The sequence below is a fragment of the Aegilops tauschii genome, chromosome 3 (assembly GCF_002575655.3).
Source record: "Aegilops tauschii subsp. strangulata cultivar AL8/78 chromosome 3, Aet v6.0, whole genome shotgun sequence".
In the NCBI taxonomy this organism is placed as follows: domain Eukaryota; kingdom Viridiplantae; phylum Streptophyta; class Magnoliopsida; order Poales; family Poaceae; genus Aegilops; species Aegilops tauschii.
The window spans coordinates 482,749,628-482,767,795 of record NC_053037.3 but is presented as its reverse complement, the minus strand read 5'-3'; the positions used below and the strand labels follow the sequence as shown (position 1 = coordinate 482,767,795).

Below are 18,168 nucleotides of genomic sequence, written 5' to 3'. Positions count from 1 at the left end.
TGACATATACGGGGAAGATTCCACAAGACTTGGTGATCAAGACAAGGACTCCTCTCCAGCAACATATTCGATTAGGACTCTTGTTATCCTAGGCCTCCGGTACATTATACAAGCCGAGGCCAGGCTAGTCGATAGATAATATTCTAGATCATTAGAATCATACACAGCAATCTCGTGGTAGATACATGTACTATGTACAATCCCCCATATCAATACAATGAGAAGCATGACGTAGGGTATTATCTCTTCGAGAGAGCCCGAACCTGGGTAAAATCATGTGTCCATGTTACCACCGCACCAAGAAGCCTAGCTTAGGATCCCTACCTCGAGATATGCTGGATTTAGCACCGACACCGCCCGCGCCGCTTCCCGGTTCACGTGACTGTTTCGCGTTAAAATAACACCACGGGCATCCGTCCGCCTGTCTGCCGCCCATACTAATGACACATGGTTGCCGAGGAACCTACTCCGGTGCCAACCGTCAGTTCATTTGCTGCCCACCATTGTCATTCGCCCGCTATATAAACTACAACACCAACCATAGCCGCATTCATCCTCCTCTTGTCCATTTCTCCTCTTCGCACCACTCCCACCATGGCCTCCTCGCGCTCCAAAGCTCTCTAGGACGGACTGTCGCCGGAGTAGAAGAAGGAGATGGCCGCCATTGTTGCTGGGTGGCAGGCCGGCAGGTAGCCGCACGCCGACGCCGTCCCAATGGAGGACATGACCGAGGACGAGCCGGCGCCACCTTCATGGGTGCATTGCACCATGACCATCGGCGAGGCCTGTGCCCATTACATGTACATGGTGCGGGAGAAGCAGGTCGACGCGGCCTACAACCTCCAGCTCCTTCAAGAGCACCACCAGGCGGAGGTGCTCGATGTCGGCAAGGCGATCACACCGGACTCGGACGTGGCGGAGAAGGCGGCACTGGTCGAGTCCTGCTGCCGACAGTGAGAAAGAGTAGTGCATGGTAGGTTGTCGCCGCTCGGGTCCCAGTAAGTCCGCCGCTCTTCCCCTCCACCTGAAGCCAAACTTGGTGGGCTGATAATTCACGGCCGATTAGTCGCTCAAACTGCGGTGCGGAGGTAGAGCTGGAGAGCGCCGAGGCGAAACAGGAGAAGGCGAAGGCAAGTGCCGAAGCTTCACTTCTCGGGGCTCATGGTCAGACACGGGGAACGGACGCGGGTGATCATTTAGATTAGATTTGTAACAGAAGTATGTCAGAAATTATACCTCCAGAGTCACGAGCTATGCTTTTAGTTAAAGTATATGTCTGAAATGTAATGAACTCCTCATGTTTATATGAATTCTGCCGTGTTTGCGTGTATCTCTTTCAGTTTATACAAAAATCTGTCCGGTTTGCATAAATCTCGTCTGTTTAGTTTAAAATTTCTGACATACTTCTGTTACAAATCTATGTGCGTGGAGATAGTAGGGTCGTTTGTGAGGTAGTACGTGCATGGGAACATGGGTGCGGCGAGGAGGGTAGAAACGGCAGGAGCTCTGTGTCTGAACCGGCAGCGGGCCGGCGCGGCGAGAAGTCCGCCGGCGCAATCGGGCAGCTAGTAGCAGTGAACAAAAGCAGCAGAGCGGCGAGCGACGGCTCGACCCGGCCGAGGGCCCAACTCTCCTTGCTCTGCCGGTGGGTGGGCACGCTCACGACCCACACTGATGTCTGATCCGACGAGAACAAGCGCGGACGCGGCCAGCCAGCGGAGGATAGGAATATGGGACGCCTTTAACGGTTTCCGAGGCGGCGGCAAGGAAAGCACGGCCCGACCCCACCCTTTAAAGACCAATCACGTGCAGTGGACGGGCCCGATCCCTGTACCGCCAACGTTGGAAACCAGTAGTACGTACGTGCCCGTCCACGTCCACGTCCATGTCACGCTCGCCTCTCGGGACTCAAAGGTCGGGACTCGGAAGGAAGGAAGAGGAATTTCCGCACGATTGAAAAGGCCAAAAAGACTTGGTACCTGCACGGGCAGGGGCCCCTCGCGTTTGACAACTTGACACAAAGCGATGATGCCGGTCTAGCGTGCGCCGGGCTTTCTTTAAACCGGGGAGCCACAACCAGAACCAGGGTTGCCTCCAAGAATTAGCACGCGCAGATTGACACAAGATCGCAACAAGCTCGTGCTTCCTAGGCATGACACGTCCAGAACATCAACTGATGGTACTATGATTTAACGACAAGAACCGCTGGATCATACTACGAGGACACTAAAATGCAAGAGGAAATTAAATATGAACTGCCTGCGTGTTATCCACCACCCCCCACCCCACCCCCAAATGAAGAGAAAGAAACAGCAAGATCGAGCTTAGTACAATACTACACCAAGATTTATGGCTATGGCTACTATCACCGGCCCCCCTCCAGCTGCGGCGCTGGGTTCGGTTCAGTACAGGCGGAGCACGCTCCGGGCGAACGACTGCGAGGTCAGCTGCCGCCCGGCCTTGCCCCCCGGCACGCCTCGCCGCGCGCCCACGCCGCCGCCGCCGCTCCGCATCGGCGTCAGGTAGAACCGCAGCATGCCGTTGTCGACGCGCCCTGGCGGCGAGTGCCGCGCGCTGCGGTTCCGCTCCAGCACGTGCGGCTCCTCGCCCCCTCTCCGCCTCACGTTCCCGTTCACGTCCACGTAGCTGCGCCTCGAGCTGCCGAGCCCACCGCTGTTGCTGCTGAACGAGCTGCGCGCGCTCAGGTTGCTGTTGCACCGCTGCATGTTGTTCTGCCCGCCGGCCCCGCGCCCGCCGCGCAGGTCCGGCCACGGCTCCGAGAACGACCGGTCCGCGATGTCGGACGGCCCGCCGCCCCTGCGCCCGGCGGCTCGCCGGTGGATGAACCCCCACAGGCTCCACGCCTTGCGCCAGCGGGGTGGCTTCTTCGCCGGCCCGGACATTGCCGCCTCCAGGCTCGCCGAGATGTCCTCCACCAGGGAGTTGGAGCTGAAGCCCCGGTCCAGCAGGTCCTCGGCGTGGTGGAAGTGGTAGAACTCTGAGCCGCCAATGGCGATGGGGGACTCGTTGCCGTTCGCTGCGGCGGGTGCTGGCTTCGGCTCGGTGACCTCGAAGGACGGCCGGCGGACCGAGCTGGTGCGCTCCAGGCTCCGGCGCCTCCGGCTGGAAGAATCGAAGTAGTAGTCTCTCGTCTGGAAGGATCCCCCTGGAGGTTCAAGGTCGCCATCGTCCTCCACGGGGATTTGGCCGTCTGACCGCTCGACGACGGCGGCCGGGGTGTCCTCCATGACGGACAGGATGGGCGGGAGGCGGGAGAGCGGCGGAGGCGCGCGGCCGAGGCCAATGCCGGACCCCGCACCGAACAAGTACCCGTCCCACGACGCGCGTGGCTCGTCCCAGGTGAAGCCGGCGTCGTCGATGGACATGCGGCCGGCGTCGAGGGAGAAACGCGGGTCGGTGTCGCACGAGCGCCGCCCCAATGCGTTCTCCGAGCCGGCTTCCCCTCGGAGGCGGCGCCGCCGAAGGAACGATGGCTTGGATGGCTTCTCCGGCGGTGGCATTGCCGCTGCAGCGGCCTTGCTCACGGCGGCCTCCTTCTTGAGCTTCTGCTTGCGCCTCCATTTCTGCCACTTCTTGCTGAACACCGAGGCGCCAAAGAAGCTCCCGGCGATCTCTTTCAGGTCTTTTGGCGGCGGCTTCACGGGCTCCGACGACTCGAGATCTGTGTGAATGTGATCCTTCATGGCCTTGACATCCCGGGCGGCATTGGGCTCGGCTTCAACAATCTCGCCGGAGGTGTCCACCGGAAGGACGGGCTCGAACACCGGCATTATCTCGTCCTCGCGCTCCATGACCACGGGGATGTCCTCCTCCGAGAAATCCTCCAGCACGCGCCGTGGTAACAGCGGCGGCTGCTGGGGCGGAAGCGCGACGCCGGCGGTGAGCGCCACGGCGGCAGCGGCGGAGGAGGAGACCGGGAAGGACCCGAACGCCGTGCCGTCGCGGACGCGGTCACGGTCGTCCTGGTGGAAGAGCGCCGAGAGCGTGGCACGCCCCCGCACATCGCACGAGTGCCGCTGCGGCTCGTCGCCCCTGGCAACCGCGGCCGCCGCGGCAGCGGCAGCGGAGAGCGCGTCCCCGCCGCGGCCGCACGAGAAGGACTTGCACCGCCGCAGGTCCGGCGGCTCGGCCACCGCCCCAGCCGCGGACGACGAGGCGCCCGCCGCGAACGGCCGGGCGAAGAGGGACCGGATGGCGGACGTGGACCGGCGGCCGGGCGCGGAGGCCGCGGCCGCGGACGCCTCGAGGCCCGCGAGGCGCTCGCGCAGGCAGGCGGTGCAGAAGCCGGTGAAGGCCTCGTCCGGGTGCAGGTCGCAGCTGGTGACGTTGGAGCGTCGCGGCGGCGCCGGCGGGTCCATGTGCAGCGACATTGCCGTGCCCTCGCCTCGCCTCCCCTCCCCCCACCAGACCGCGCGTCGACGTCACCTCACAGCGATCCAACGTTTGCTCGTGCCACTCTGGTTCTGGGAGGAGTGAGCGGGTTGTGGATGCCGGCGGGCATGGCCGGTTTTTAGAAGGGGCGTGGGGAGAGGAAAGCGAAAGTTAAAGGCGGATCACGGGCCCCGGCGAGCTCGCTCCCCCGCTCTCTCACCTCGCTCTCTCTCTCTCTCTGTGTCTATAGTTCCTTTTGCTTTGCAGCTCTGCCTTCTCGGGCTCCGTGGCTCGCTTGTTGCTTTGTGTGCGCTCCCGAGCGTAGCGTCTCTCTCACATTCTTGGGCGGAGGCGATCGATCGATCGGGATTTGGCTGATCCAAAGGTGATTACAATATGTATAAAGTTGAGTCATCTATTTTGAAACGGAGGGAGTATTTGCGAATAACCTTGCACGCGCGTGGTAAAAAACGCCACCTTGCGCCCGTTTTCCTTTTCCCTTTCGCACGGCGCAACGGCCGGCCGGCCACCGACGCCGTGCGCGCGCGCCCGAAGGAACAGGGATTGATTCGTGACCAACATGCACTCTGCTTTTGCTCTTTCCTGCTGCTACACAGCTTCCCATCTAGCCAAGCCGCCGCTTCGAGACCATCAATGGGCTTTGCTCGATGCAGCGCTTGTAGTTCCGAGAAATGCTCTGCTCACTCACTGTAAAAAAAACCCTCTGAATACTCTGCTAAAAAGAGATTTGTGCTGAATAAGCTGATATACTGAACCCTGGTACTGGGCAAGGAACCAAAGGTATCATCCTCAAAAAAGGAAAAGAAAATCAATGGCATTTTGTGGAGAAAAGGACCCCTGTCATGACAATGCAATCAGTGAAGGCTTGACTCACAGAGTGACAGTCACAGGATGATGCACGATTTGCATGGGGTTTTTGTGCATCCAGATAGTTCTAATCCTGCCCGGTCAAAGCAATTTGAAAGCGTAAGCATCTCTAAGAAGCTTTTGTTGACACGAGTTGATGTGAGGTTTGGCCTTTCCGGCTTTTCCCTTTCTATCCTCATTTCCCGCTCCCACATGCCCAGGCCCCAAAAGCGCATGACGACCTAACCGGTAATTTCCCCTCCACCACAAAGCCAATGCAGCAGCAGCCAACGCTGTCCTTCCTCGCCGCTTCAGATTTGTCCTACTAGCCAGGCAAGAGCAAATTACTAAAGTTTTGCTGTCATCTGGCCTTGTGGGAATGCATCTGATCTACAGAACCTAGGAGATTAGCCGCAGCAGTTTTAGATAGATTATGGGGCGAGCTCGGCACATGATAGGAGACCGGGGCTGTCGCCTTCTCGAGCTTAGGGGCGATAAATTAATCATGGGGGCTCTCCTTTTGTTCGCTTTTGCTCCCCCTACGTACGTACCTTGGCACTCCTTTGATCGCTGATCGGAATAGTCACCACGCATGTGTGTGATGTGCCTTGGCTTGGCTTGCACATATCCAAGTGTATCTTCTTGTTTGTTTTTGTCTGATGGCAGCAGTGAGATCTTCGATTAGTTAATCAAGCTGAGCCGGGGCATGCACGCCGGCCGTTGCTGCCTGCCTTCTCCAAAAGAATGGACGAGGAGCAGAGGAGAATATGTTATGGCATGTCGAGCATTAACCTAGGTTTTCTTTTTTTGTTTCATTGGCCTTGGTTGGTGTGACAGGAAAAATTAACCTAGTTTTTTACTAGTAAACATTCTCATGGAGGATTGGAGTATTGCGGCAGAGCCACAGATCTTGGTTCAGAACATCAGATACTGCTATCGGCGCCAAAACAAGCCGTTGTCGCCGCTCCTATATCGGAGCCGGCCTGATCTTGATGATGACAGCCAGAAAGTCTTCGTGCACGTGCCCCTAGGAAATAACGCCTCGGAGCTGCAGTCGTCATTCAATCCTTGAATCGACCTGAAGAACCTGACACCTAATCGCGCTCACTGATGAGCACTGGGCGAGAGACATCGGACCAAACCTCTCTGCTAATGAAATGGCACAATTCCTGGCTCTGTGGCAAAGGGTGGCAGGCACGCAACTAGTGGAAGGAGAGGATGACAGAACTACCTGGACTTGGGAGCAAAACGGGAACTTCTCCGCGCGCTCTGCATATGCGGCAAATTTCATGGGTCTGGAAGTATCACCAACGGCGGAGTTTACCTGGAAATCAAACGCGCCACTAAACCGTCGCTTCTTCCTCTGGCTCGCGATCCAAAACAGATGTTGGACGTCAGACCGACTGGCCAAGCGCCGGCTCCCGCATCAGGATGCGTGCCCCTCCTGCGACCAACACGATGAATCAATTGAGCACCTACTCCTTGGCTGTGTGTTTGCGAGACAAGTCTGGCACGAGATGGGGAGGATGACAGGGCTACAGGAGCTAGAGCCGCTTCAGAATGAGACTTTGAGCTCTTGGTGCTTGAGGCAGGACCAGCATCCGACACATCGCAGACCATTAAGAGCTAAATGCATTCTCACCTTATGGACAATCTGGAAGCATCGAAACGACATCGTGTTCAACGGGGCATCAGTATCTCTGCCATGAGTTAAGGAGCGGATCCAGGAGGAGGGGAAGCTTTGGGCAAAAGCTGGATTGTTTAAGGGTGACGTTAGAGGGTTTGAGGAGCTAGGTAGTGGGCAGACAGATCGTGAGTAGTCTGCCTTAGTGTGTTGGTGGAGTTGGGCGTGTGTCGTGTAAATATTGTAGCCCGGGTGGATATTTGGGAGTCTTTCCCCCTCTCTTTAATGAATGATACGCACACTCGTGCGTATTCGAGAAAAAATATCTCGCTGTTGCGTACGCATGACAAGAAACCCTACATCGCCGCTTAGAGGAGTTGGCAGAAATCTACATCAGAGGTATATCTAATCCACAGACGAACTCAAGAAGGATCGGAGCCCGAAAGACTGAGTCAAAGAAAAAGCTTCGCCATTCATCCAAGCTCCGCCCATGCGAGGACTAGAACACTAACTATCTACCACCAAGAGGCGAGGCACCAAGATTCCCTCCTCACCACCGCCCTACTGAGCGGTAGATGGAGGGGTGGCGAATCCACGCGCTCGTCGACAGAGATCGAGGAGAGGAAGGCTTCTCCCTAATCGCATCGTGAGAGGGGAAAGAGAAGCTCAAAAAAGCCAACGTGGTGGTTTTTGAAATAAAGGAAAAATATATAAATTTTGGAGGATAGAATTCTTACAATTTTTTTTTCGTTTGTGCCGTTTGGAATCGAGGAATTGCCATCCTACATTCCTTTGAAATTCCTATGGAATAGACTATTTCGTAGAAATTTTGAAGGAAACCAAACATGTGGTCCAACCCCATGTTTTCTTCTTCTTCCTCATTGGAACAGTATCTACAATTTCCGCGTCTTTCTTGCGATGACATCTTAACGATAGTTTGGCTGTTTGATGTAGCTTTACTACATGTTCGGAAGCTCTCCGGTTTCGTAACTCCGCTCCACGCGAGGAGCTGGGTTCGAGTCGCTCCCTGCAATTGTGCTGGCGCTCCATCTGCTCCGGGAGCTGCAGTTGGTGAGCGGAGGGGATCCGAACAGGGCCTTAGTTTCGGTAGGAATCCAGGATAGATGGTATCTCTATTTCTGTGTTTCTTCTATTTCTGCATTTTGAATTCATGTGTTCCAAACGGCGCCTCGCTTTACATCACCTAAGAGCGTCTACAGCCGGACATAGCAAATATGACCCTTGCCAGCGGACGCGCCCGGCGTGTCCGTTTTGATCCCCTATTTATCCGTCCGCGCGGCCACACTTCTCATTTTTCTTCTTATATGTCCGGTCACTTGCACGTGGTTGGTGGAGATGAAGAGAAAGAAATAAAAGAATGAATAAAGAAAGAGAAAATATGGTCCAGGGTGGGGCCGCGTCCTACGTGGCGGAATGCCCAGGCGCGCCCGGGCGCGTACGCGAGCCATCGTATCCTCCCCATATTTAAGATGGATATGAGGGTTCGCGGACAGCCCAGACGTATAGGGATGATATGAGTGGTCCGATTGGGTCACGTTTTTCTTCTCCTGTGTGGACACGTCCGCGGACGTATGAGGGATGGTTTGAGACTTCATGTTGTAGATGCTTTAATGCGGTTGGATGCAAACTCAGAGTAATTGCTTTATGTCATCTTCATCTCGTACTTGATCACATCATTCTCCCTGAGATAATGGCTTGGTCACGAAATCTCGCACGTTTACTCCAGCCCTTTTCTCAAAGGGAAAGGAAAATAAAAGGAGTGCTTTTTCCACAGCCTCCGCTTCAGCACTGGCTTTGGACCGATGTGATTTCATAAGCGATAATAGTGTTCTTTATCGTGTCACATCGCCCGGTGCTGAAACCCAAAACTACGAGCTAGTAGGACGTCCGTAAACCTGCATCTTTCTTTCGAACAAAAGAAAAGCAAAGCGAGCAACGAGAAAGAAAGGGCGCCCCTTTGATCAAACGGGCGAGCATCGGGATTTCGTCGCCCCTGATAAGCTCGTCATTGCGGCATTTTCCCCCCCTCGAGTCGCCGCTTTTCAGTTTTCACCGCCGCGCCATTTTTCCTCGTGCCAAAGGCGTCGGCCGGGAGGATGAAAGTGTTGTCCGCAGGCAGCTGCAACAATCCTGACGTGCCGTCGCCGGTGCCGATGCCGAGACGGACGGCGACCCAAGAACGGAGGAACAAGGCCTGCGGCGAAAAGATACGGCGAAGACGAGCGATCGTGATGTGCAAATAACTAACCGATCGGTCGAACGGTAGTACGTACTCGGTACAGTACTATACGGCGTGTGGTGGAGGGAAAAGATGGCGCGCGCGAGGTGAAAAGGGAGGAAAGCGGAGATGCCCAGTCATGACTGCCCGTAACGTGCGAAAGTAGACGGCTTTGCCGACCCCCCGAGCCCAACGCGACGACGACGACGAGGGCGGACGGATCGATTGACCTCCCCTGCCCCGGGCGAGGCAGCCTCGCGATGCATGCCGCACCGGCCGGCCGGCCGGTGCCGCGGGTGGCTGTAGTAGCCTGCAAAGCGATAAAGGGAAAAGGAGAGCCCCGTTCTTGGTCCTGGCGCGCGAGCTTTACCAAAATCTGAGCTCGATCGATCCATCCATCCATGGGGGCGATCACGGATGCGATCTCATCGCATCTCGCCCGCCTGCAAAGCTCGCCCGCGTTCATGTTTACCGCTTAGTTTATCTTCGGCGCGCGCGGATCCCAGCGGCCGGCAGCGTCGTCGGATCACAAAGGGAGACCGTGTCGTGTCTACCGCGAATCGCAACGGCCAGCCGTTGCGTGCTCTGCTCGGCGTGCATGGGACTGGCGGGACAGCGCGGGCAGGGGCAACAGGAGCGTATAGGGACGTGTCCTCGCGTAGGCGGGCTAGGCCGGCCCGGTGAGCTGGGCTCGTCCAGAGCTGGCTTGGAGCTACGTGCGTGCGTGCGTGTGTGGCGTGTCTGTCCGTCATGGGGTGCTGCCCTGAGCCCCTGACGACGCTGCCCGGCTGCTGGAACTGCTGGAGGAAGGAAACTGCTGCCGTTGCTGCACTGCAGCGGAGCAGGCCGCTGGCTGTATCTGTACCGCATGCGTATGTATGTGTGCCAGCCCTGCTCGGCATGGCAGCGCTCGACAGTTTTTTACTACGCACGCTCCAGTTAATGTACTGGTCGTATACACAGTTGTAGTACGTGCTGCTTGTCCCAGTTGACAAACGGGGGTAAATTGTTCATTGCAAATGCTGTCGGTTCGTGTTGGGCCTGGGAATGGAAATCGGACGGAGAGGAAGCTTTGAGAGCCCTGCATGCACTCGTGAGGCGAAGAAGCTTTGAACGTCTCAAATCGGTACAACATCAGCATGCATCCAGCCAAGACGGAGTGAATGGTGTAGTACGTTCGATCGCACAGCTGTGACGCAGACATGCCATCTGTTGCATTCGACTTAAAGCCACGAATACTAGAATAAAACTAGTCTAGGAATCCAATGCAGACGCAGGCCACAAAGATACACACACGCACGCTACCGAGCCAAGCAAAGCGGCATTTAACGCCGAGGAGGAGGGCCTGCTGGCAAGGGCATGCATGCATGCATGGAATTTACTACCGGCCCACTACTCGCTCCTACTCTGCTCATCATAGTCGGATTGACAACAATGGCTCGGAGGAGGGAGGAGCGTAGCCTGCCTCGAAGCTCGCGACCAGGGGGCCCGGCCGGCCGGCCGGGGCACGCAGGGATGGCCCATGAAGCAAAGTGAAAGAGAAAGAAAGAAAACTCTCTGGGTTTCTATCCGTCACGAGGAGGGATCGATCATTTGCATGGGAATCAAACCCGATCAGCAGCTATAGGGTTCAAAGAAAAGCGGTGGAGAAAGCAAGGCAGCAGCTTTGCTAATCGCCCTTCCTTTTGCACCGCACAAAAAGCCTTCGTCCCTACGTACTACGTACGAGCGGCGGCAGTAGAGCTGCATTGCAGGCGAGGTAGATGATGATGCAGGAGCACGTACGAACTACTCCTACGTAGAGCAAGCACAGCACACACGAGTGAGACGGCGCGTGCGGACGAGGACGAGGAGGGGGAGGAGCATATTCGCGTAGCTCGCATCCCGAGGCAATCCGGCGCCTAATCTCGCGAGATGGAGGTGATGATGGTGGCGGTGGTCGTGGTGGTGGTGGCGGCTTAGCGTGATGATCGGAGGAGCGCCTTTTACGTGAAAGCATGCGCGATCGATGGATGGATCGGTCGAGATCCTTTCCGAATTCTTTGCCTGATGATTGCCGCCCGCTTGGATCTCGGGCGACCTGTCTGGCTGAGCTGCTCCGGTTCAAAGGGTGAGGGACTGTGGTCTCGTCAACGAAATCAGCAGAAAGATGGTGGCAACACGTGGCCAGCATATTTTGCGTGCTTGATGGCTACTCAGGGCTGCGCGACCTCGTTAATTTTTTTTCTCGCATACACCATGGAAAGGTGCAGTGGCAAATCTTGAAAGAACACGAGGGAGAGGCTTAAATTAACGGTGCGAAGAAAAAGCCACTAACTCTAGGTTTTTTCAGTTTTGCTAAACTCATCTAGATGAGATATAGTTTGGTCTCATTCACTTTTTATAGCCATTGGATGTGATGCTATAAGATGCGTGTGTGCTGACGTGGGTTGTATATGTTTTTGTTTTCAAGGTGAATGAGACCAAATTATATCTCATCTAAACGAGTTCTAGGCACTCCCAGGTTTTTTAGTTCAAATAATGTTAAAATTTTGATACGAAACGGGCTTAATATTAGTAAAAAAATCCTAATTTTTGAAAGAGGGCTCCAGCCTGTCGAAGCACCACTTTAGATTCGCCACAGGAAAGGTGTATCATCGTTATAGTATATAAGAAGGAGCGGCCAGATGACCTCGTTAATTCGAAAAGGAAAAGGAAAAAGGTGCTCTGTGCTGTTTTTATTTTTGAGAAAATCTGAGCTGTTTTTTCACAATTCAAGGCGGACCACAACCTATATCTATACCTAATAATAAAGGAGCTATCGCTTCTGACGATACCTCATTGAAATTTTCCCAAAAGTTGCAAAATATTATCCACGGATGCCACATATAAGTGATAAAAAAATGTTTCACACAGGGGAATCCCCGCCTGGGCCGGCCTATGTAGTATGAACCTTCTATACTGCACTTTGCGCGTTGGGAGAAGAACTGTGCGCCTGTTTGGACTGGCCCATATCCGACGGCCTGTTTTTTATTTTCATTATCGTTTTTCGTCTTCGTTTTTTAGAACTTTAACTAATTTGGGAATTCAAAAAAGTTCCAAAAATTTAAAAAAAAATGAAAATTTGGAAATAAAATATTTAATAATTCATAAATGTTTGTGGATTTAGAAAATATTCGCATATTCGAAAATGCAATTTTGAAAACAAATGTTTGGGAAATAAAAAAATGTTCATGATTTTCTAAAAAAAATCATGAATTACAAAATGCTAATGAAATTGAACAAAATGTTATCAGTGATGCAGCAAAATGTAGTCATGGCCATTGGAGATTATGATTTGTTTTCTCCCATTGCAATGCATGGTTTTTTAAAAGTTCTTGTATTAAAAATGTTAATAAAATTGAGCAAAATTTCGTCAATTCAAAAAATGTTCATGAATGGAAAATATTCTAAAATTACAAAAACTATTTGTGACTTAAAAAATAGATTATTCATTCATAAAATGTTGTTTGCTAATTCAATAAATGATCATGTATTTCAAGAAAATGTTTCTTAAATCAAAAAAGTGTTTGTTCAATCAAAAAAATGTTTGTGAATTTCAAAAATGGTTCTACGAGACGATACATGGGGTCATTATCTTTTCCTCATGCAGATTCCTACGGACGCGTGCATCCCTGCTTGAAGCGGAGCTGGCGGCGTGCCGGGGAGGAGTGGAGCTGGCTATGCAGCGAACGGACAAGCCTATCATCGTCGAGCTTGACTGTCTCTAGGCTGTGCAAGCCCTGCTGGAACTTGCATGAGGGGAGAACCCATAGGATAGAGCACATCCGCAGGCACAACAATGGCGCTGTCCACCTGATGGCACAGATGGGGCGTATTGATCAGCGTACTGCTGTTTGGCTTAATTCAGGTCGTGATGACCTTTGTCTGTTATGTCAAAACGAGTGTAAAACAATTCCCTATTAAATAAAACTCTCGTTTGACCCGCAAAAACAAACTCTTGGGACCATATGGTTCAGCACATAAAAAATGTTTGTTTGCAAATGTTATTTTTTTAAGAAAAAATAGATGTGTCAATTGTCACACCAAAATACCAGCTGCAAATTTTTAGGGGGAAACCTTAAGCATTTTGACGTGTGAAAAAAAAGTCAAACCCAAAATGTTAGTTTTAAATGTTAGCCTTAATTTTATTTCTTTCACTGATGAAGCACTGCTATCCCGTTTCGCACGAAATTGTCAACCACGCTTGTTGCACTAAAAAGAACATCTATAAGAAAAATCAGAGTTTAAAATTTTATATTTATTTTGAATGTACTGTTCATGCGAGAGCATATGCATCCTAGAGCCAAAACGGCCATCTATTTATAATATGATATCAAGTATATGTGTGTAGCTGCCGGTGAAACCTCTGCTATGGCCTATTTAATTATATTGTCTACAGGCGCTCCAAATTTCGGTTGTGTGCGTGTCATAACAACACATTGGTCTGAGAATGAGAGAATGTTTGCTTAGTTGCTAGAGTGCCCTTCACTTAACACCATACTTTACCTAGTTCGATAAACCTAGGGTTTATAGGGAAGAAGATCTATTACTTACAATCCAAACCAGATAGAGGTAATAACCATCCACCGGTGATGAGGGGACGACAATGTCATGTTGTGGTGTTGCGAGCGGTTATGTCAATGTTGTAGGGAGTGGGCGGCAAGGCCGAACATCGACTCGGTGTTCCTCGATGCAGAAACGGATGCTGTAAAATTGGGATCAAATGCAATTGCTGCAAAGGGCACTGAGAAAGGTGTGATGTATGCTGGGAGTATCATACACTCGAGGCTAGGGAAAACGAATAGCTAGCGAGGCGACCAAACGCTTGCAAATGTCAGTTAGTAGACTCCTAACTTCACCCTTTGAAAAATTGTTCGTCCATTCGGAAAATACCAATATTTTTTTAAATAGTTCTTCAATAAATTTTATAAAAAGTGTTTGCACATTTTGCAGATGTTCATGAAATTTAATAGAAGTGTTCAGGCTTTTAAAAGTATACATCTTGAAAAAGTCCATCTAGTTAAAATAAGTTTGATATATTTTAAAAGGACTGTGCTAACTTCCAGTCGACTGGTCGTTAGCGACAGATCCGGACAATTCCACCCACGTACAATCCACTTCTCTTGATGTGGGAATCGATCCACCGCATCATTCTTTTTTTTTTCTTCTGGCGCAATAAAAAGAATTGGTGGAAGTGGGAATCAAACCCACCACCTCTTGGTAGACCATAGTAGTTCGCAACCACCCGGTCTAGATTGAGCCAGTGATTAGAGTAAGGTTAGATAGTATTTTTTTCTTTCTTTCCTTTTATATTTTTTATCCTATATAGATGGCCCGGCTGCTTTGTTAATATTTACAACATCATGGTAATTTTAACGTAGTAAAAATTGTTGACATATCATGGTAATTTCGTTGTAAATAGCATGCCAGGGTACACAAGTTTTTTTTGCAAGGGTACAAAAGTTATCAACCTTTTGGTACGTAACTTATCATGCTTTTTATACATAAGTTACCACGGAATATTTTAAATATTTTTCTTCGGTTAGAGTTACGGCTGGGTGTTGGACAAAATTATTATACTTTGCAGTCTTTAAAAATCATGATATTTACACAAAAGTTATCAAGAGATGTTTTTAAGAATTTTTTCCTAGGTCAACGTTATCGTGGTGTTTGTACATAAGTTATTATAACAGTGGTACATAAATTATCATACTATTTACATAGTAATTATTAAGGTACGTTTCAAGCACCCCTCGCGTTGAAAAATATTACCGTCATATTTGTATCTAAATTATCAGGGTTGCAGTGCATAAATTATCATGTCATTTACACAACAGTTATCGGAGTAATGTTTTCCAAAGAGAAAATTTTCAAAGTCAAAGTTGTCACCTATGTTGTGTGTATATTATCATGTTATTTGCACAGAAATTACCGGGGTATGATTTTCAACAACTTTTATCCTAGGGTCAAAGGAGTTACCACGGTGTTCGTACGTGGGTTATCAGCTTTGTTGTGTGTATACTACCATCCTATTTACGCAGAATTTATCAGGGGTTGTTTTTCAATATTTTTCCTCGGGTCAAATGGTTACCATAGTGTTTGTACGTGAGTTATCAACTTTGTTGTGTCTATATTATCATGTTATTTACATACAAGTTACCGGACTAGATTATTTAACATTTTTTGGGTAGAAAGGTTACCATGGTACTTGTACGCGAGTTATCATCTTTGTTTTGCTTATATTACCATGATATTTGCACAAAAGTTACTGGGGTATTGTTTTCAACAACTTTCATTCTGGGGTTAAAAGAATTACCGTAGTGTTTGTATGTGAGTTATCGACTCTATTGTGCGTATATTACTATCATATTTACATAAAAGTTACCGGGGTTTGTTTTTCCACTAAAATTTTCCCTAGTCAAAAGTTATTGGTTCTAGTGTGTGACCACCGGTGTTTGTTATATTGTCAGTTCATGCGTAAATTACTATGTTATTTACACAAAATTGATGTGTATATTATCCTGTTGTTTATACTTTATACATAAGTTATTGGGATATGTTTCAATATTTTTTCCGGGTCAAAATTACCAATGGTATTTATGTAAATTATCAGATCTACGATGCATAATAATGCTATTTACCCATAAGTTATCACGGTCTTTGGATCATAATTTACTAGGTCCGCATGTGTCAAATACCATGCTATTTACACACAAGTTCCCTGTTTTGTCGCGTGAAAGAAGCGGATCGAGTTGTTTTTCCTTTCCACTCATTTAATAAGGTATAAAACACATGTAATCTGCATAAAAAACCAGAAGAGAGAGTTAGCTCGGTTGGTTGCGTGCTATGGCCTCAACCAACAGGTTCTAGGTCTGATTCTTGCTAGCGCCCTTTCTTTCTTTCCACGCGCGAGACTGAAAAAAAACCGGATCGAGCGATTGTTGCGCGGGAGATTGAAAAAAAAACTGGATCGAGCGATTGTTGCGCGGGAGGAGCGGATCGAGCAATCGCCAGATCATACATGCCTGTCGCTAACTGCCAGTCGGCAGGAAAATAGCTTTTCTGATTTTAAAATTGTTCATGCAATTAAAAATGTGCGTGTATTAGATGTGCCCGCATGTTCTAAAAACAATGTTCATAAAATTTAAAAAGTGTTCATTAAATTTTTAAAAAAATATATGTGATTTAAGAAGTGTTTAATGGTCACACTTTTTTGAGAAAAATAGCCATATATCTTTTAAAAAGTATACAATATTAAAAATATTTCTTATTAACCAAGAAAAGGAAATGATAAAAACCAAAAATGAGAGAAAACAATAAAAACCAAAAACGAGAGAAATTTTTGTTGGGGAAAGAATTTTTTTATCTAAATCTAAAAGTAGACGTAAAAGGAAAACAAAGGAAAAATGAACCAAAACAGGAAAAAAAACGTGGCACGAAGTAGCGAAGGCGGCTAGATTTTGCGGATGCTCGCGTGAGTTTCTTTTTGAGAAAAAGAACTATTTAAACTTTAAAGGACAAGTAGGAAGAAGATCAATCGCCCTTCCTTCGCTTTTTAGGTAGTAAGTTTTAGGGCCTTAATAAAGCTAACGAATTAAAACAACATATCGTGAATTCAGGACAACTCAGGTTCAAGTCATTGATTTGCATGGGTGTATGAATTTTAGAAAATTTATTCCAGGCATTTCCACGATGTCCATTTAGTGCGAGATAACATCCTCTCCACTATGAGACTTCAATTTCTATGGGAAAACAGTATCGGTGTTTTGGAAACCATATCAACTTATTAAAATACATATCCTGGATGGTAAAAAACACATATATTCCAAAGACTGGCGATCTATGGACCTAGTTGTTTTGAAGCCAAATTACGCTAAGCCAACTCTAGAAACTTGGCTAATTGGTTGACCTTCAATTTCTTGAACCAATCCCTACCTAATGTTGCAAGTATTAAAGGTCAAATATTTGCTTGCAAAAGAGTTGTTCCAAACCGCAGCCCCCTGTGCATCCAATCAAGCAATCTACGTTTATAGATAGAATAAAATCAGATGGCAAAGTCGATGGAAAGCCGCACCACAATTCCTACCCAATGTTGCAAGTATTTTTCAAGAACACACTAAATTGCTCATACGTAGGAAAACAACTAAACCGAAGAACGACCGGAACCGCCGAGCTAGGCGATATTGACGCTGATAGAGTGTCCGTCATCCAAGCCGGCCTCCTCCGCCGTTTGGGAGGCCCTGATTTTCTTGCCGTCCTCGTCCAGGAACACGACGGCTTTCCGGTTGGGCGAGTGCTTGCCGCAGTACATGTCCATGATGCGCTGCAGGAAGACGTCGCGCTTGGTGCGGAAGAAGACGTCCGGGGCGGTCTGGCTCGTTACCTTGATGTGGATGTAGGCGATGTTCCCTTTCGCCCCCGCCTCGGGCTTCACCGGCGTTATGGTGACCTCATCCTCCGCCGCCGCCTCCTTCTCGTGCCCTGATTCCGGCGTCGCCTGTGCCTCCGCCTCCTTTTCGTGCCCTACTTCCGGCGACGACGACATCGTTCTCCGCTCGACTTCGATTGGATCTGCTGCGCTTGTGTTTTGAGTTTTGCGGCGCTGTTGCGATGGTATCGGCGTATCGTTTCGACGCTCGTGCCCGTTTGCTCAGGGATTTATAGGTTGTACGCTACGGCCGATTACTAGTCGTCTTCTGTTTGCTCGACTACAACTCGTCCATTAAACGCCGGGACCGACTCGGCAGCCGAGCAAACAGATTCCAAACAGAATCATTTTCGAAAAAACTAATCTACTCCCTTCGTTTTTAAATATAAGTCCTTTTAGATATTTCAATACAAACTTACATACAAATGTATATATACATTTTTTAGAGTGTAGATTCACTCATTTTACTCCATATTTACTCTATACTTTGAATCTCTAAAAAGAATTATATTTAGGAATGGAGAGAGTATTTTACAAATAAAAGCAACTTTCAACCCAATCCAAAAAATCGAGATGACATGTTTCCTTTCGATCCCA

The 18,168-nt window shown here is 49.5% G+C and overlaps 2 protein-coding genes across 2 annotated transcripts; both read right to left on the bottom strand.

The window, feature by feature from the left end:
- Nucleotides 1–2,160: 2,160 nt before the first annotated feature.
- On the bottom strand, nucleotides 2,161–4,810 carry LOC109785839 (protein OCTOPUS-like). The gene has a single exon (XM_020344431.4). It carries the CDS (start codon nucleotides 4,389–4,391, stop codon nucleotides 2,403–2,405), a length of 1,989 nt encoding a protein of 662 aa, XP_020200020.1. The 5' UTR covers nucleotides 4,392–4,810; the 3' UTR covers nucleotides 2,161–2,402.
- Nucleotides 4,811–17,199: 12,389 nt separating this feature from the next.
- On the bottom strand, nucleotides 17,200–17,726 carry LOC109785835 (small ubiquitin-related modifier 1-like). Its single transcript, XM_020344424.2, has one exon. It carries the CDS (start codon nucleotides 17,686–17,688, stop codon nucleotides 17,317–17,319), a length of 372 nt encoding a protein of 123 aa, XP_020200013.1. The 5' UTR covers nucleotides 17,689–17,726; the 3' UTR covers nucleotides 17,200–17,316.
- Between the last annotated feature and the right edge of the window lie 442 nt (nucleotides 17,727–18,168).